General features: G+C 55.8%; 3 protein-coding genes across 3 annotated transcripts; 2 read left to right on the forward strand and 1 right to left on the reverse strand.

The window, feature by feature from the left end:
- Nucleotides 1-107: 107 nt before the first annotated feature.
- On the reverse strand, nucleotides 108-11,494 carry TGME49_316230 (SAC1 phosphoinositide phosphatase, putative). Its single transcript, XM_018782898.1, has 12 exons — nucleotides 9,620-11,494; nucleotides 7,695-8,813; nucleotides 6,900-7,021; nucleotides 5,985-6,273; nucleotides 5,523-5,603; nucleotides 5,135-5,189; nucleotides 4,768-4,832; nucleotides 4,103-4,313; nucleotides 3,421-3,564; nucleotides 2,421-2,784; nucleotides 1,717-1,804; nucleotides 108-926 (listed from the first exon to the last, which is right to left on the reverse strand). Exons 2-12 carry the CDS (start codon nucleotides 8,735-8,737, stop codon nucleotides 368-370), a joined length of 3,021 nt encoding a protein of 1,006 aa, XP_018635296.1. The 5' UTR covers nucleotides 8,738-8,813; nucleotides 9,620-11,494; the 3' UTR covers nucleotides 108-367.
- Nucleotides 11,495-11,948: 454 nt separating this feature from the next.
- TGME49_316235 (hypothetical protein) lies at nucleotides 11,949-14,562 on the forward strand (the record flags this gene model as incomplete). The annotated part of the gene is made up of 4 exons (XM_018782899.1): nucleotides 11,949-11,967; nucleotides 13,086-13,199; nucleotides 13,710-13,795; nucleotides 14,302-14,562. The coding sequence occupies 4 exons, from the start codon at nucleotides 11,949-11,951 to the stop codon at nucleotides 14,560-14,562; spliced, it is 480 nt and encodes a 159-aa protein (XP_018635295.1).
- Nucleotides 14,563-14,615: 53 nt separating this feature from the next.
- On the forward strand, nucleotides 14,616-17,691 carry TGME49_316240 (hypothetical protein). The gene has a single exon (XM_002364750.2). The coding sequence runs from the start codon at nucleotides 14,968-14,970 to the stop codon at nucleotides 17,035-17,037; it is 2,070 nt and encodes a 689-aa protein (XP_002364791.1). The 5' UTR covers nucleotides 14,616-14,967; the 3' UTR covers nucleotides 17,038-17,691.
- The last annotated feature ends 148 nt before the right edge of the window (nucleotides 17,692-17,839 follow it).

Consider the following 17,839-nt stretch of genomic DNA (forward strand, 5'->3'; position numbering starts at 1 on the left):
CGTGCGACGGAGACCGACGCCCGTGATCCTCAGAGGCTGGAAGACAACTGGTGCGACCTGCTGCGTTCCTTCTTATCAGTTTTCATGTCTCCAGAGAGACGAAGAAACTTTGCAAAAGTTGGGAAGTTCGCGTTCTTCTTTTCCGCGCGCGCAACGGCCGTGCGTTTGAGCAGAGAGAGCCCAGACATCAAACACAGACAGCCACGGGTCCCCGTCTCTCCGTTCCCCCAACGACCTCGACAAGAAGTTTCTCTCAAACCAGAAACTCCCAGAGAAGCCACCACTGCAGATCCACTCTTTCGAACGCAGTTCCTCATAGGAGACCCTGTTGAAAGCAGTCCTTTTCTCCAGAGAACCGGGGATTCCTTCAGGAGACGTCCGGAAGCAGTTGCGGCAGGGAGACGACGGCGGCAGCTCTGAAGAAGAGATAGGCGAAGAAGGAGAGAAACGCGAAGGTGAACAGCCAGAGGCATCCTCCGACGTCTCGGAGAAGCTCTGAAACTCCATCCCCCCAGCCTTCCGTCGCACCGAAACCGGCGAGGGGAAACAACTCTGTCGGGGGAGAGAAGGGCCGCAAGCTGCTCGGCAAGAAGAGCGCGAAAAAGTCGAAGAAACACATCAGAGAAAAGGGAAAGGCGCGGAAAGGCAGCGCCGCCAGCGCCAGCAGCGCTCCCGTGACGGCGTAGCCGGCTGCATGTACACCCGATAGGAGGGCGAGAGAGGGTCCCGGCGCGAGGCAAAAAAGCGAAAAGCTCAGCAGAAGAAGTTCCTTCGCCGCGCGTCGCAGCCCCGCTCCCAGAGGCCGCGGCGGAGAGGCGTCTCGTAGGTTCGAGAAAAGAGAAGAAGAGGCGGAAAAACTCGCTGCCTGATAGAAGAACGTGATACAGTCGTGCTTGTACCCGTCGAAAAAGTTGTTTAAGAAATACCTGGAAAGAAGCAGAAATCCAAGTTTCGACACAGCTGCAGAACGACAAAAACGGAGCTCTCCGAGAAAGAAAAACCAACGCTGACAAGAATAGACCTGTTTCTAACATTCACTTGCCACTGTCGTCGGGGGACTGAAAGGACGCGAGTTCTCTTCTCCAAAGGAAACACAGTGGACTCTTTGCCGGGAAATTTCATCCTGTTTTACAGAGAAACGCACGAGTTCCATTCAGGATACACAGCTGAGAAGCTACCGTCGCTGGAGAGGAACGCCGAGAATGGCTCCACTGCGACAAAGAGCGTCTGCATCAAACAAGATGCTTCAAAGCGCCTTCGAAAAGAGGTATTTTCCATGCCGCCCTCAACTCTGCGTGTTGACTGCATGCGCTTCTTCGACACCTCGCCCTTTTCTATCTCCGCACAAGTTCACTCGGAGGTCACCGTTTCGCTACCTGCGAAACGACCTTTGAAAAAACAAAAACCTCTGCTACGTAAAAAGGGCACTGGGGGTTTATACCGGCGGGAAACATGCAGAAAACAATACAGTGGATTCTGCAGACCTCGACAGACTTCGCGAGCTACGCGCGCCCTGACAGCTTCGCCAAAACTACCAATGGTTCTTCACCGGGTCCACCTATCTGAGCTTCGTCCATTCATAATGGATCAGAAGAGACCAAGAACGCAGAGGGAAGAGAGGAAGCAGAGAAGCGAGGAGACGGAGGAAAGTGGAGAACAAGCAAAGTAAAAGAAGGACAATGCAGAGAAGCGGAGAAAAAGAGAAGGGGAATGTACCTGATGAAAGAATTTCGAGCGTCGCTCAGAGCCCCCCACCGACTCCGCACTCCCATCCTCGTGAAGTCTGTCTTAAGCGCAGGTGTGCCTGGAAGAATGGAGAAAAAGCAATTAAAAAGTCTATACTTCACTATTTTATGGGCAATACCTCCCCCTTGTCGCTAGAGTTCACTCTTCATTGAAATTTGGCTTCCTTTGCCGCACAGCGGGGCAGGCTCAAACGATCCACAAGCGAAACGGAAACGGCTGATGCAGAGTCAGAGATACACTAGCGCGCATGCAGTCCTGGGTACATGTTCAGACACATAAATGCGGAGACTTGTGCATGCATACAGACAGCTGCGATGGAATCGCATCCTCTGACCTGCTCCTGAACGGGAACACTGTACGCAAATGGCTACGAATCTTTCTTCATCTGCATGGGCCTCGCCTCAAGTCTGACACCACACATTCAAACATGCACATATGCATATATATATATATATATATATGCGCATATATACACACACTTATATATATATATATATATATATATATGCATGCATGTGTCTCTTTGTGCATCTATGTCTGCAGGAAAGGACGCATGCATCGGTGTGGACGTCCCATGCTTGCATGTACATTTGTGTGTGTGAACAGGGAGATAGGTGGCTAGAAAAACATAGAGAGACAGATCGACACGGAGCTACACCTAAACTGCGATTCACCGGAGTAGAGAAGAGAAAGCGCGTCTGCATTGTCGGTCCACAGATCCCTGAAAAGCTGGTCTCCCTCTGGGGGCGTAAACGGCAGCGGAGTGAGAGGCTGCGCGCATTCGTCGGTCACGGCCCTTTCGCCTTCCTCAGCTCTTAAACGCCTTCTCAACTCGGTCGCCTCTGCAGAGAAATCGACAGGGAGGGGATCCCTCGCAGAAGAAGTTGGTGAGAGCGAACTCGACGAAGGACAGTGCTGGGGGAGAGAACTGGAGGAGCGCGAGAGGCTGCTGGCCGCCTCGCCGTTTCTCCCGCCTGTCTTCGAATGTCGACTGCTGGCGAGCGAAGAAGGGGTGCGGGAGAGCTGAGGGCTCGAGGTCTGGAGAGAAAGAGGAAAAATGGATGAAGGAAAAACGAAAAAAAGTCGAGAAAGGAATGGAGTAACTTGTGGAGGGAAGGAACCACGCACACGACGCCTGAAGGGAGAACCGGAGCATTCAAAAGACGCGACAGAAGAGTGTGGAGGAAAAGCAACGAGAAAGAGAGACGAAAGGAGGAAAAAGAGAAAATACTGAAGAGAGAATAAGGAAGAAAAATGAGGACATGTGGCTTATCTCTGAATTCCCTTTTCTGTCCACCGACGTCATTCCTTTCTTTCTTGGAAGCCATTGTCGACTTGTTTCATTCGACTTTCTCTGGAGAGACTCTCTTCGATGGCCTCTGACTTCGGCTCTCCAGATCCGACCTTGAGGCGCATCCACTCTCTCATACCCTATCGCTTCACCTACTCGCTATGCATGCATATACATGTATACATATGTACACAGACATATGTACACAGAGATATATATACACAGAGATATATACACAGAGATATATATATATATGCATGTATATACAGATATACGCGGTTGCAGTGCACTGAGGAAAACTCTTTTCTCTTTGCTGAGATACGCAAGTCTACTGATGAGTTTTTTCCGACTTGATGCGTTGCCCCAGCTGCTTTCGTTTTTACTTGCGCGAGAGGCGCCGACTGCACGCGCGTCGCCACGAGGAGCTCCGCCAGGACGCGCTTCCCGAAAACGCTTTCCACGACGTTTGTTCTGTCGAGACAGTCTATGCAGTTTATCCGACAGACGCCTCGCTGCACCCTGCAGACCTGAGAAGAGAACGCACTGTCCGGATGTCGATACACCTGGCGGCTCTGCTTCCTCTGCGCGCGCGCTCTCGACGGCAGGCGCCTGGTCGGCGTCCGCATGTGTGTGCATGCAAGAACTGGCCCGGAAAGGCAGCGAGCCGCAGGGAACCAGATGCTGCAGAGACGGACGCCAGGCCTGTGCGGCGACAGTCCTCAGACTGCCAAGCGCATCTCCGTGTGTGTGGAGACTCGCTGATACACACAGCTGTCTACAGACATCCATCTGTATGGAGAGGTGGAGGAGAACTTTGTGAGTGAAGCATAAACTCCATTGTACCGGAAGTTGAAGAAAAACGTCACCTCGTCGGCATCAACACAGCCGAACGCTCTAGCCAGTGAGAGCAGCTGAAGAGGCATTGTCCTCTGTCGACCATTTCTCAAGAGGAAATAGAGAGAGCAAGAGTGGAGCACCCTTTCTCCGAATGCCAGACGGATAGGCACGCTGCACTCCAGGTGTCAGGACACCCGAAGCGCGTCACAGGTCTTGGGGGTCTCCTACCTCGGATTTTTTCCATCCGGGGAGAGCGCGGAGAGGCTCACTCCAGGAAAAGAAGGCCTTCCCCGCCGCGCCTGTCGCAGCGTCGTTCTCTGCGGGCGAGGTACATATGGCGTGGAAGTATTGCTGCTGCTTCAACTGTGCATGCGCCTGCTCCAGGAGACGCGACAGGTTGTTCCAGCGCATCTTTGAGCACTCGTGGTGAAAGTCGAACCTGCAGGGAGAGAGGAAAACGGGGAGGAGAAAAAAAACAGTGCAGAGAGAGGAGAAAAGGAGAGGAGAAAGAGAAAAGGGAAGGCGGTGAACGAGGAGAAAAGAAGAAAGAGTGGGACACTGGCGAACAAAGACGGGGAGAAAAGCGACAGAAAGGGAAAAGAAGAAAAGGACGAAACGAGAGAGATAAAAAGGAAGCTCACAGGCCAGCGATGTGTCTGCACACAAGCTGAAGAGACAGAGAGGGGGGGAACGGGCAAGAAGGGGAAAAACGAGAAGATTTGGGGGACAGAAGCAAGAGGAACGACAGCAACGAAACAACACAGCGGAAAGACAGAAGTAAACCAACGCGGGAGAAGAAGAAAAGATAAAACAGGAAAGAAGAGAGAAGCTCAGCAAAGAGAAAAGTTAAGGGAAAAGGCGGGGAAGCAGTAGACAAGATAAGAGAGACATACCAAATAAAGGAGAGATCCTTGGATTTCTGCTCTGCAACAAGCTGCTCGAAGAGGTCACCCAGACTCTGGAAAAACGAAGAAAGAACATTACATTTTATTGGGGCCAAATCAAAACACACACGCGCTGCTCCGTCTCCCCTCGGATGTCGCTCTTCCAATCTCTTCCTCTCCCTCCTACTCTCTCGCTTCCCCCACCTCTCTCGATATACATCTTTACAGGATTTGCATGCGTTGGGTGTACATACACAGAGGTTTCACAGGCCTGCCTTTCTCGTCTCCCGTTGCCCCGTGGAAGTCTCTCTCAACGCGTCCTTTTCTCGCTCTCCGCGATTTTCTGGAACTCCTGAGACAGACGCCCGCTCCTTACCTTCTCCCACCCTTTCTTGTTGATAAGATTTACCACACAAGTAGGTCCGTAGTGCCTGCAGAGAGAGAGGAAGAAGAGAGAAGAGGAGACCGCCGATCGTGAAGAACGCGTTCTCTCGGTCCTCTTCGCGGTGCTTCGCCTTTCCGAGCCTCGCGGGAGAAGAGAAGAAGGAAAGAGGGAGGGAACAGAGAAAGAGAGCAGAGATCTCGGGGAAGAAAGAGCGACAGAGAACAAGGGAGAACAAGAGAGAATCCGACGAGGAGACGCGTGCAGTTCGCCCCACAGCGCCGGCCCGAGACCGAGAGGGAAGAGACTAAGCAGGGAGAAACGACCTCGCGCATGCAGAGTGAATGGAGATTTCCAGGTACTCCCCTGCACACAGACTCACTTGAGAAGACCATCGAAATGCAGCGCCGCAGCCGCCGCGTTTTCCTCCGCAGCTCCGACGACTTGCGCTGGAGGTGCCCACCTGCGGGTCAAACGCAAACGCGAAGAAAAAACAATCGAGACTTTAAAATACATTTGCAGATGCCGTGTCTTCCGCGCGGCTTCTTCTTCAAATTCAGACCATCCCCCCCATCTCTCTCACCCTCTCCCTCTCTCTCTCGCGGTTCTTCTCCTCTTATCGCTCTCCTCTCTCGTCCTCCCTTCCATCTGCCGTCTTCGGTCTTCTCCCTCGCCCCGTGTGCCCTCTTCTTGATTCCTTTCTCTGCCTTCTTCTCGCTTCCTCTCGCTTCTTCTCGCTTCCTCTCGCTTCTTCTCGCCGATTCTGACTGTTTCTGCCCTTGGCTCTCAGAAGCTGAAGCGGCAATGGAAGTCCGTCGGTCTTCGCTGCCTCGGCCTGCCTCACTTCAGTGTCGGCGTCTGCTTCCACACCAGGGGGAGGGACCCCCGAATCTGCACAAAAGAGAACAGGTCCACTCTCCCAGTTCCCCGCAGCCGCAGGACCGAGGCGCCCTTCTGCTGGTGCTGCTGCGAAGCAAGTGCCTCCGACACAGACGAGAAAGAAGACGCAGAAGAGGAAGAAGACGCAGAAGAGGAAGAAGACGCAGAAGGGAGAGAAGAAGAGAGCGGCGAAGCACCGCGGAAGGTGTAAACGAGGAGAAGTTGTTCTGTCTCAACCATGTTGGACGCATCGCCTGCTCACAAAAGGAGGAGCAGAAGGAGACGATGGCACCAGGAGAGACGAGTGACAGCGAGACCGTTCTTCGGCATCGAGAAAAGAAGATGTTGGAGGAGAGAAAAACGACCGCCGTTGCAGAGAGATGCCTTACATCTTCATGAATCGTGAGGTGTGTTTTTCAGGACGTACAGCAAGTGGAGTTCTAAACCGTGCATGCAGGGAGATTGGCCTGAGCGCCAAAGTCTGCTTGACTGCGCAGGAATCCGGAACCCACCCGACAGGACCTAAATTCTCGCCAGCCGCCGCTTTCCACGCAACGACTCTCAACAACGCAGCCGCTACGAACGGCAGACGACCACAAGGGGGTGAACTGTCGGCAGGCTTCGATGTTTTAGGCTGAAACCTTGACTGGATACCCAGGGGACGCTTTCGCATCGAACTTTACTAACGAGGAGGAAGGAGAGACGCGAGGGGGAAGAACAGAGGGATCCTCGAAACGGGAGAGACGAGAGCGGCCAGAGAGGAAGGCGCGAAGGGCAGCGAGAAAAGGCACAGCTGAAGACAGGTCCAAGAACGTCTGCCTGAGCAGACACCAAAGGAAGAAGTGAAAGTTGGAGCGAAGAACTTCCAGAAGAAACGTACCTGCGAGGTTGATGCCTCGACTGTGGAAGCGGGCGCCTGTGCGGCTGCTGTCTCTCCTCGAAATGAGGCACAGCTGCGTGCAGGACTCGAGAGAGTAGTCGACCAAGCCTATGCCGACGTATCTGGAAAAAAGGGAAACAGTTTCGCTACCTGAATTGCAGTTGTGGAAGGGGCAACGACATCTCTGAGAGACTGTTTCGCAGTTCTGGGTCGCAGATCACGCGCCCAATACATCGACTTCAAGCTTCCCCCCGAACTCCGTTCTCGAGAGCCGCAAAGTCATCAGTAGCCACCAGACTTGGGGAAGAGACACGGTCGTCGTGGCGAACACAGATCAAAAGGCACACGGAATTCGCTCACACACCCCAGCAGAGAGGCCTCCTGAGCGTAGACGAGACGCTGCACTGTCCGAGCCTCCGAACGCATTCACAGAACTGGTTATCTCTGTGCCTTGTCCTTGAAACTGCAGGCATCTTTCCACAACAACTTAGGCGCTCGAGCGTCTCTGCGGGAGTCACAAACAGTCAGTTCCTCTGCGAGTCTTCAACTGTCGGAGGTGCAGTATCCTGTCTCGTCGGGCTGCCAACCACGCGGCTTCTGGCGCTACGGGAGGAGGCAGCGAAGAGAGAGTCGACCTCGAGTGTTGGGGGAGGAGACAAAGGAGATGCGCCAGGGAAGCTCTCTGTCTGGGCGCGAGAGACCCGAGGAGAAGGCTGCGACAGAGCTTCGCAGCTGGACCTCGGAAGGAAGTTCTTAGTTGAAGGAGACAAGCTGGAGAAGCAAAGTGCGGCTCACCCCTGAATGACTTGCGCGCAAAACCGAAGCGCCTCTGGAGTCTGCTTGGTGATCGGTTCGCGGAAATGTCGGTTGCAGCTGAAGCGGTCTGTCCACGCGTCGCTTCTCTTCTTCTCTGTCTGCGTCGCCAGCGAAGAGTTCTTCCCGAATTTTCTCTCGTCTCCGTCCGCCTGTATCGGTAGCGCCTCCGAGTTAAAGACGCCGCCCAACTGCGTCTGCAAGTTCTTCGTCAAATCCAGAGAAGGCGAAAAGTAAAACCCACCCTCGCAAAGCGCGTCACACAGCAGAGTCAGCCACTGCTCCGCGACGCCATCGTGGGGTGTACGTACACCCGGTGGCGGGGGCGCTGGATGCCGACTCGCGACCGCGGGGCCGTTGACACTCGAAGCAGTCGGTGTGCTCTCCTCGCCTGTCCTTCGACGGCGTTTCTCGACAGCTTCGCTTCTTCCGGTCTTCTCTTTCTCTCCACAGACTGTCTCTCCAGCTTGTGCCCCGCTCGCAAGTGTCTCCGGAGAGACGCCCTCCCCACACGCCGCTGTCTCCTCCGTCGGCCTCGCCGCAGCGGCGCTCGCTCGAGAGGTGATGGTCACCGTCGCCCCCACCAAGAATTGGCTGCTGGACTGCAGGAAACGTCGGCGACGAACGGTTCGCGTCGTCAGAGAGAACGCGCGGGAGTCCGAGGAAGACTGGGCAGAATGAGAAGACTGCGGAGAGAGCGGGGGGACTTGCACGAGGTGAAAGGAGGTGATTTGGAGAAGCGGAGCTTGCGCGAGGAACCCCAGAAGACGACAAGAAGAGATGCAGATCAGGTAGGCGCTGCCAAAGATTTGCGTCACTCCAAAGAGACCGTAGCAAGGTACAGCAAGTTGCGGAGAAGAGAGAGACGGACATGCTTCTTCAGTTGCGACAGAGAAGCAGCGCGTCTCGGAGGACGAACAGGTGAACGTCAGCTTCTCGTTGCGAGACGAGCGAGACCGAAGCACCAGTCGGTCATGGTGGACCTCACACACGAACGGCGCGGCCAGAACCGCCGACGCATCCATCGTCGCAGACTGAAGAGAAGGTTGCAGAGAAGAACCGGGCGAGAAGGCAACGTGGAAAACGGACGAAGGAAAACGCCTGAAAGAAGGCAAACGGGTAGGAAAGGGAAGAGCAAGAGAGAGCAGGTGAGAGGAGAAGAAGAAAAGAGAACAGAGGAAAACAAAGGACCAGAGGAGCACAGAACAGGTGACAGAAAGAACGAGGGAGAAGAGCGGTGACGCGCAGAGGCGACGGCAGCGAAACAAACCAGGTGGGAAGAACCGTGACTCCAGGAAAGTGAGACGACAGGTGTCAACAAAGAGTGAAATGCTCCCCGTTCTTGCATCTCTTTTCAGATGAGAGACAACAGACTGTCAAACGCGGTGACAGACTGTGGAGAGGGCTGACGCATCGGGGCGAATCTTCTTCAGAAGAAGGGGCTCAAGAGCACCTCATGATCAGACCGAAAGGCACTAGTTGAACTTTCACAAACCAAGGAGTCCCGAATAGAGACACGGACCTCGGTCACCGGTGACCGCTCGACATGGACACAGAGAGAGCGGTTTTAAGAGACAACACCGACCCCATCCCGGCGCCGTCGTTTCTTCGCTGCCTCTCGCCTCCAGGCTCGAGAAGCGGCAGAAGTTTCTCAAAGGCAGGATTATGAGGGTCGAAGACGGTGCCAGTCCTGGGACTCGATGTCCTCCTTTCCCTCCCTTGATCTCTCCCTCACTTCCCCCTTTCTGACAATTTGTATCTCCTGCTTTCTTCTTATCTAGGTCACGAAGTCTTTGCTCCACACTGGCTACGTTCTCGGCGTCGCACCCGATCCAGGGAGAGGAGCAGCGTCTGCCGTCCTCGGGCGCTTCCCCAACGCGTCTGCTCGTCTGTCGACATCAGCCTACCTCTGCCGAAGTGCTCAGCCGGAAAGACGCAAACGCAGTTCTGCCAGAGAAAACTCCTCTCAGGACAGCGGCCGCGCAGTTTGAGACAGAAAGGCTGCGCCAGGTTCCAGACTCCGGTCGCGTCTCGGCGGTGTCGTGCGACCTCACCAAGAAGGCCAGGGTGCCCAGGCGACGCCGCGCCAGGTCTTGACGGCCTCGAGAGACAAGCCTCCAGTTTCGACAGGAGAAAAAAGGAGTGGTTTCTCTCGGGGAAAGACGGCGGGGGTGAATGTGGAACTAGGTCCCCGAGACGAGGGCGAAACAGGCGCGAGTGACTCGAAGAAAAAGCTCCCCAGACAAGCCCTCAGGCGTCGCGGGAGCTTAGAGCTGGAATGGGAGCGATTCTGCTTCGTTTGGAAGCGTTCGGAGGCTGGTCCTGAACAGTAAAGACCTCCCTCTCGAAAGCCACCCAGAAAGGCAGAAGCAGAAAGAACCTTGTGTGTAGCGAGGAACCGCTCGACATAGGTCTCTGGAGAAGACAGGTTCCCTCTCGCCGACGAACGACACGGAGAGGCTGGAAGAAACCGGGCGCGCGATGGAGCATCGAACGGCAGAAAAAATTCAGGCGTCTGAGGTGGAACAGGTAGAGAAGGAAACTCAGGAGAAAGGCGCGCTTTTGCACATGCACACTGAGTGCCCCCAGCGAGTTGGGACGCAGGTCCGTCGATCCGCGAAGAGCGAAGCGAGCTTTGAGGCAGAAGACGCGACGTGGACAGTCCCTGTTCTTCAGTGTACGCCAGAGCATCGAGGAAGAAGGTCGATGGAAAAGAAGAAACAGATCGAAGGCTTTCTCGTTTGCGGGAAAAGGCGCAGACGCGGTAACAGTGACGGCGAGCCAGGACACAAAACAAGCGGGAGGCGGGCGAGGGGCGCGCGACTCTTGCACAGAGGAGGAACTGGAGAAGTGAGCTCCGCTTGTGCGGCTTCTCAGTTGTACGTACGCCGAATGCCAGCGGCGTTGGAGGTATTTGGGCGAAATCGAGTTTTTAAAACAGCGAAGGTTGCTTTTTCTCGTGGCTCGCCTCTCGGCTGCATTCGCTCTCCGCAGCGCGCGAGCATCGCGGCGTTTCTCCACTGTTATGTGTATACAGCCTCTTGGCCTCCACTTGCACAAGTCCCTTTGTGTCGTCCCCCCCCCCCAGTGCCTTCGACTTCCACCTACACTCTCGGCTTCGCTGTCGAGCATTTTTGAAGTATTTGTTCCGTTGTCTTCCTCACGGGTAACGAGACGGCGCCGCTCCTCCGAAAACCGGCGAGCTCTCCGTTCCTCTTCGGTCTCGTCTTTCGTACTACGTCGCTCGTGTCTCACTCCTCTCCAAGCTTCTCTCCAACTTCCTCGACTTCGGTTCCACTCTCCGAACCTGTTCACCAGACGAGACCGCTCCAGTCTGTTTCTACGACTGTCTTGGTCTCCGCTCGCGACAGGTGCGCCGCAAAGGGCGGCTGCCGCAGCCCACCTAGCCAGCTTCGAGCAACCTCGTGCACCCAAAAATCCTTTTCTTCTCCATTCCCCTCTCCTCAGTTTCTTGGGACGCAGCTGGCGCGCCGAGTTGTCTCGGTCCCCTCTGTTCTTTTACTCCGCCGTTGTCTGCATCGCGTGACTTGAGTCCTGTTCAGACGAAGCTGGGGAATCGACTCCCTGCAACCAGACAGAATCTGGGTGTCTCTACACCTGCCTCGTCCCTCGAGGCCTGCCTAGGATCATCCGTGGTGCGGTCTCTGCTGGCGATTTGAGTTGCCCATGGAAACCTGGAAGACTGAAGACAACGGTTTGCTCAGCGGAACGAAACCAGCTGTGCCCACAGGGCTTCTTCGAACCGCCCAACCTACACACGCATATATATATATATATATATATATATATTTTTAAATGTAAAGATATATTTAGACATACATACATATATATATATATATATATATATATATGCATTCGGTGCTATACACACATCACCATTTGTGTATCTGTGCCTGTGCACATGAACGGACGGCGCCAGTTGTGTGGGAGGATCTTCTGAGTTTTTACGCTCGTGGTGTGTGACGCCCGCGTCAACGAGCGCGAGCTGGGAAGCGAGGATCGGATCCTCCACTCCTGGGCGTCGCAAGTCTCCCAGTCGCTGCTCTTCGGTGCCCGTATATAAACACTCGGATCCGTCAATGCAGAGAGGCTTCCGGAGTTTCCTCGGCTGCAGCTGTCTCAACGAACTTCACTTCTGGAGAAAAAACAGTCTCGCCACGCGACATTCTGGGGCCTCTTCGGCGCCATAACCTGCGGAGTCGTTCCACCCTGAGAATGCTGCGGCCGGCACAAGGTGAGTGGAGAATTCGTTTTGTGGTGTATGTACAGGCGGGCGGAGAGTCGCCAACCACGCAAAGGAGGGTGGGGGAGAGGAGTCCGAATTCGCGGAGTCGAAGGCTGTTTTCCCTCGATGCTTCTCTCTGGTTGCTTAGACGGAAGGAAAACAAAGAACGAATCCTCAGCTCGCGGTCCTCCCTCTGTCGCGACTTCGCTTCCCTCCCGCTGTAGCAGCTACAGCGAAGACGAGCGCGGTCTCTGCGTGGTGTGTCGTGATTTCCTCGCCTCCGAGTAAGGCGCGTTCCAAGTGACATCTCTTGTCTGTTTTTTCTCCATTCTCTTCACCGTTTGTCTGGGTCGCTGCAGGAGTTGATTTTCGACTGGATTCACCTGAAGTGCATACCTTTTCACTTGGGGAAGCACGTCAACTTCAAGGTGGAACTTTCTGCGCATCTCGAAACAACGAAGCCCTGCGCTATGGAACCTCCTGGGGAGAGCCCCCAGCTTTCTACCATTTGCATGCAGATGTGTTTTCTTGGCGAGAGCATGCAAAAGAGTGGAACTGTGGCGAGTGAAAAGGCACTCAACAACTCCAGTGTGTACGTCCACTTCGTTTTTACAAGTCCGTCTCAGGCGTGATGGTTGAGAGTGCGGGCTGTCCTTTCTTCGTCTCTTCAACTTTTCCGGAGGTTCACATCGGTGGACCTCAAGTCGACGAATCCGAGAGTCAGTGTGTCTTTCGAGCACTGTCAGGCGACTCGCGAGTACTCGAACTTCAGTACCTTTGCTCCTCGGTGCTGCCCTGGGCAACGCTGTTTTGAGGCTCGGCCGTACACGTTCGCGCTCTTCTCCCGCGTGCTCTTCGACTGACCAGTCGAGACGCTTGGGACTCCAAACTTGGGGGTTGAGGGGAAACAATCGAGAGTAGTCTGTCGAAGGAGAAACCAGTTGCTTGGCGATTCGGTCGGGAACGCTCTGTGGAGTCGCGTCTGCGTCGCCAGCTTCTACAGAGCCTTCCGAGGCACCTTGAGGGGCCTTGTGACTGCTGTCGCCTGCCCTGGTGCAAGGGAAAGGAAGAGCTTGTCCTGCTGCTTCTCGACTCCTCTCCTGAACGGTCTGCGCTTTTTTCTCCAGGAACGAGGAGCCTGCGGCAGCATTCCTTGGTCGTTGCTGGCTTGACCGAGGGCAGCGTCACGCTCCTCACGTCCGACTTCCAGGCGCTTCACGTTCCAGCCGCCCTTCTTCCCGGTGCGTCTCCTTCGCTCGGGTGTGCGTACAGCCAGGAAGCCGCGGACTTTGCCGCGAAAGAGTCACCTGACGAGCTATGAACCGGTTTCAACTGGTTCCGTCTCTGCAATGACGACCGTCTGAACTTTGTTGGGTGGACCGGGATGGTCGGCGTCTCTTCACACGGTCTCCCAGGCTTGTGGGGAGCGCGCAATTGTATGCCTTCTGTCAGCGGTCTGTCAGAGATTGTGCTTCTTTCTGCTGTGCTGGGTGAATCTCGAAGAAGCTACCACACTCAGATACGATGTGAACAGGCAGCTGTGGCGTTTCGGGGTGCGTGCAGGACGTCCACGTACCTTAACTGGCACCGATGTAATTACCTCACAAACTCTCTGGGGGAGTGTCTTCTGTGAGGTTGACTCTGGTGTATATACCTTGAGGTCTTCGTTTCCCGGACCCAAGTTATTCTGCTGGCTGTTCGTGATCACACGCTAAGCGCGTCAGGTCTTTTCCGCTGTTCTGTCGTCGCAGACGGACTCGAAGTCGGCAGCATTCTTCACTCTTCCTTCGCTCTTGACTGTGCCGCGGAGGCTTCCCGAGTTCAACAGATTCTCCAGGTACTTCTTTACAAAGGGAGACGAAGGGCCGGAGAACTGGCGGATGAGCGGCGCTGCTGTTGCAGATGCCTGCGTGCGCGAGAGACCTCACCGCATGTACTTCAAAGTCTCTGCGTGAAAGCACTTCGGTTGCATTTAGAGTATCTTTGGGGTATCTCAAATTCTCTCTTAGTGGTGACCCGGTCGTGGAAGAAGCTGAGGCTCTCTGTTCGAGAGATCACAGCAGAAGTGATGACACTGGAACAGTTGTGCGTTTGACGGCGCGTTTGTCTTCCGGTGAGCATCCACTTTTAGAAAAGACAACTCAGAAATCTCTGCTCTCTTTTCCAAGACGCATGCCGAGGCGCAGTCGAGAGAGCTGTGACACAAAGGCTTGAGACCTCTTTCCTCTCGCATCTTTTTCAGTTTGACTTTTCTTTCGCTCCTCCCGGTTCCTAAGACTGGCGACTTGCCACGTTCCTCGTCTTTGTCTTTTGTGCTTTTTTCCCCGGGGTTTCGCGGACCAGCTTCTTGACGAAGTTTCGGTGGCACTCTCGCGCGAGAGCGCTCGACTGAGTCTGCCGCCGGTCAAGCCCAGCGCGCCCAAGGCCTCGTGGGTGTCTCTGAGCAGCTCGCAGATTTCGCAGGACAGCGCGCCGTCTTCTCCGGGGATCGCCTCGCATGCAGATTCCTCTCTCGGCAGCGCCGCGCAATCTCCCGTGACCGGAGTCCCAGACTGCAGATCTCCGGCTGCAGTTCCCTCTCAGCCCTCTGCAGCTTTCCAGTGAAAATCTGCTCCCGGCTTCTCGGCAAGAAGTCCTCGTATCGAGAGACAGAAGAAGGATAGACGAGGAGTTTCTTCGCTCTCTGTAGGGTCTCCACCTCTCCTCTGTATTCACTCCATCTGAGCCTCTCTCCTTGCTTGGCAGAAGTGCTTGCTCTTCCTTCCACGTTTCTCTGCCCTCTTCACGTTCTCTGTCTTTCGCTGTCCGTCCGCGAAGCCTCCACATTGGAGATTCTCGAGTTCAAGCGATCCCTCCTTTTCATCTTTTCGCCTTTTCATCTTGCTCCCTTCTCGTTTGCTAAGCACGCTTCTCTCGGTTGAGTGGCCGGCGAGAGTTTCCTTTTTCTGCGTAGTCTTCTCTTCTCTCTCCGTAACCTGTCGAGACGCTGTGAATCCGAAGGCTGTTAAGATGTCTGACAGCGAGAGCGAGGGAAGCGCGGCGCAGGTGTGCGAACCGCCGCCTCTGGCGGTTCCGCCGCCTCTGCCGCGAGCGCCGCTTTCTCTCGGGCCGCTTCTGGAGACGCGGCGCCCAGAAGTCTTTCTGCTTCCGCAGTCTCGGCAGACAGTCGTGGCGTTTTCGCGAGCGTACGTCTGCGAGTCGTGTCGCGCAGTGCGGGGTCCCGAAGACCTCTCGGTCGAAATCGAGTCTTACTTCTGTCCTGCTTGTCTGGACGCGATGCCCCAGATCGAGGCTCTCGCCTGCAGCTGCCGCTGCACCAAGTGCTTCGACTGTCCACGCTGCTTCGCCACGCTTGGTGTCGTCCGCGAGCCCCGCTCGGGTGTAGATACACCCGAGACGCTGGTCGCGGGCGCAGCCCCGAGTCTGGGACCGGAGCGCTGCGACAGTTTGCTCTCGCTGTCGAGCGACGAGGAGACCGAGGGCGGCTCTGCAGCTGCGACGTCTGCGTCGAGTGCAGCGCAGTTCGATTTCTTCTTCGCATGTCCTGCATGCAAGTGGAGTTCGAAGCCGCTGGAGATGAAGTCCCAGGTCTCGGGCCTGCTGCCGGCCGCAGGGACCGCGGAGGAGCGCGGCGGGCGCGTGCGGCGGAGTTTCTCGCCGCTCTTCGAGGCGCTGCAGGCGGCTGCGCAGGAGCGCGAGCGGACGAGGCAACTTGAAGCCCGCGTGAAGCATAAGGCAGTCGCGCTGCTTTTCGCGGCGGCTGCAGCCACGGGGAACTTCACCGGACGCGGCCCCCTCGGACGCATGCAGCGCGACAAGACTTGGCGGGTGGTAGACGTCGAGCAACGATTGCGGGAGCGCGCCGCGGAGGCCGCAGCCTCAGACGTTTGGGCGCGGCTGCCGCAGGATGTGCCACATGCGGCGCAGCGCGTGAGCCTCGCGGAGCTGCTGGCGGGGAAGCACCTGGCGCCGCGGGAGGTGATCTCCGAGTTCGACTGGAACCGCCGTCTGCAGCAAGATATGTTCAGCGAAGACGCAGACGACGAAGACTTCACTGCGGAGGAGACGAAGGCTCTCGAACCGCTTAACGCGAACCAAGTTCTCGTCGATCGCCGGGGTCCCGACTGCGCCCCCGTGGAGGTCCTCGGCCTCTTGGGGGCCAGCGGCGGTCAACCCAGGGAGCCAGCAGAGGGTGGCGGGGGTGGGGAGATCGATGAAAATGTAGCTCAGGAGGTCGCAAGTGTGGAGCAGCGGCTGCGCAAACCGAACGCGACGGTCGTCGCGGAGACCAGCGGCTCGCTGCTGCACCCCGTGCGCAAGCGGCTGTTGACGAGGCAGTCCCGGCGCTGTCGGACCTGCCAGAAGTTCGTGGTGAAAAGTCAGGTAAGTCCGAACGCCGTGCCACCGCTGCGGTTGAACTCAGCCGCCGCGCTCCTTCTTCCGCGCATGCATGCAAATCTCCGATCCGGTGCCGTGGCTTTCGATGGCATCGTCGACGTCGAACTCGGAGTCCTCAACCCCACGGAGGTGCCCATGTTCCTCACCTTCCACCTCGCGCACGGCGCGGAAGAAGACGAAGACATGCCGGGAAAACGCCGGGACGGAGAGGCAACAAAAGACGGGCGAGACGCGGCGGGAGGTGATGAAAGGAAGGAGAACGCAGATAAGAAGGGGGCGGATGCGGAAGGGGCAGGTCAGAACGGGATGGATAAGAACGGGGCAGAGGAACCGCAGCGCGAGACAGCGAGGAGAAACTGGCAAACTCTCGACATTTTGACGAAGAACTTCCAAGTGGCCCTCGATCCGTACGACGAAATGCTCGAGGAACTGAACACGGACGTCGGGGAGCTGCGCGCGGACGACGACCCGACGATCGTCCTAGCGAGAAAGGGAAACGCCGTGCTTCTCAGGCTCCGCGTCCGAGCGAAAAAGTGGGCGCTGCACCAAGTCGCAGCGAGCTGCATGACGGTTGACGTCTCCGTCGAAGACAGCAGCCCCATCCGCGCATGCTACGTACTCAGTCTCGGCAGAATAGCTTACACTAGTGAAGCCGAGCTCCAGCGCCGCGAGAGCCTCTGAAGACTGAGGTGTACACACATCGCCGCCGGGTTCAGCGCGGCGACCAGATTGCTGGGCGGGCGTCTCCGGGCAACCTGAGTCGAGACGTATTTGCTGGCTTGTTGCATTCCGGCACGCAGCAGAACCTTTGGGAAGCCAAACCAGTTAATGTGTATGCCGTTCCTGTGCAATTTAACGTCACAGTTATCTAGTTATATCGTAACGAAATAGTATTCGAGGGCAGAAGCTTTGCCAAGCCGAGTGCGGAACATATCGGGGAGGCGGGGGTGTAAAGGGCACATGGAGTGGCAGAATGTGGCCGTGAGGCACTCGCTTGAAGTTCGATTGATATGTCGGAAAAACGGGCACCGAAATATACGTTCATACTTACGAGCATCTACGGATCTCTAGAGTGTTGACACGATGCGCACTAAAAGTCGTGCAGCCACGTCGTAAAGCTGGGTGCATTTATCAGAGGCACCCGCTGTCCCGAAGCTAAGAGGGCTGTCCTGGAAAGATTTCAATGTAATGGATGCAGCTTGGTGTGGAAACGTGTTTTTAGTAGTTCTACTGTTAAGGCATTTCTACGTGTGTGTCAAGGAAACTATGATGCATGTAAACTGAAACAGAATCGTAGCACTGGTGAGGCTTGCGGGAACCGAACGCAAATCTCGAACGCATGCGGTCGTAGCTATCGTGGAACAGAAAAAACTACTGGATGTGGTTCGCTGGGGCCGCTTCTGCGAGAGTCAGTCGGTATAAGCGGTAGACATAGGCATTCTACGCGAAAGTGGCCTTTGTCGAGAGAGCGCACGAGAGAAGT

Source organism: Toxoplasma gondii, chromosome XI (assembly GCF_000006565.2).
Source record: "Toxoplasma gondii ME49 chromosome XI, whole genome shotgun sequence".
In the NCBI taxonomy this organism is placed as follows: Eukaryota; Apicomplexa; class Conoidasida; order Eucoccidiorida; family Sarcocystidae; genus Toxoplasma; species Toxoplasma gondii.

Coding starts and splice junctions, on each gene's coding strand:
- TGME49_316230 (XM_018782898.1), bottom strand. CDS start 8,737: ATGGATGCGTCGGCGGTTCTGGCCGCGCCGTTCGTGTGTGAGGTCCAC. Junction 5,604..5,984: donor AAGCAGACGCCGACACTGAA/GTGAGGCAGGCC, acceptor TTTGACCCGCAG/GTGGGCACCTCCAGCGCAAG. Junction 4,314..4,767: donor AAGGATCTCTCCTTTATTTG/GTATGTCTCTCT, acceptor CTCTCCCTGCAG/GTTCGACTTTCACCACGAGT.
- TGME49_316240 (XM_002364750.2), top strand. CDS start 14,968: ATGTCTGACAGCGAGAGCGAGGGAAGCGCGGCGCAGGTGTGCGAACCG.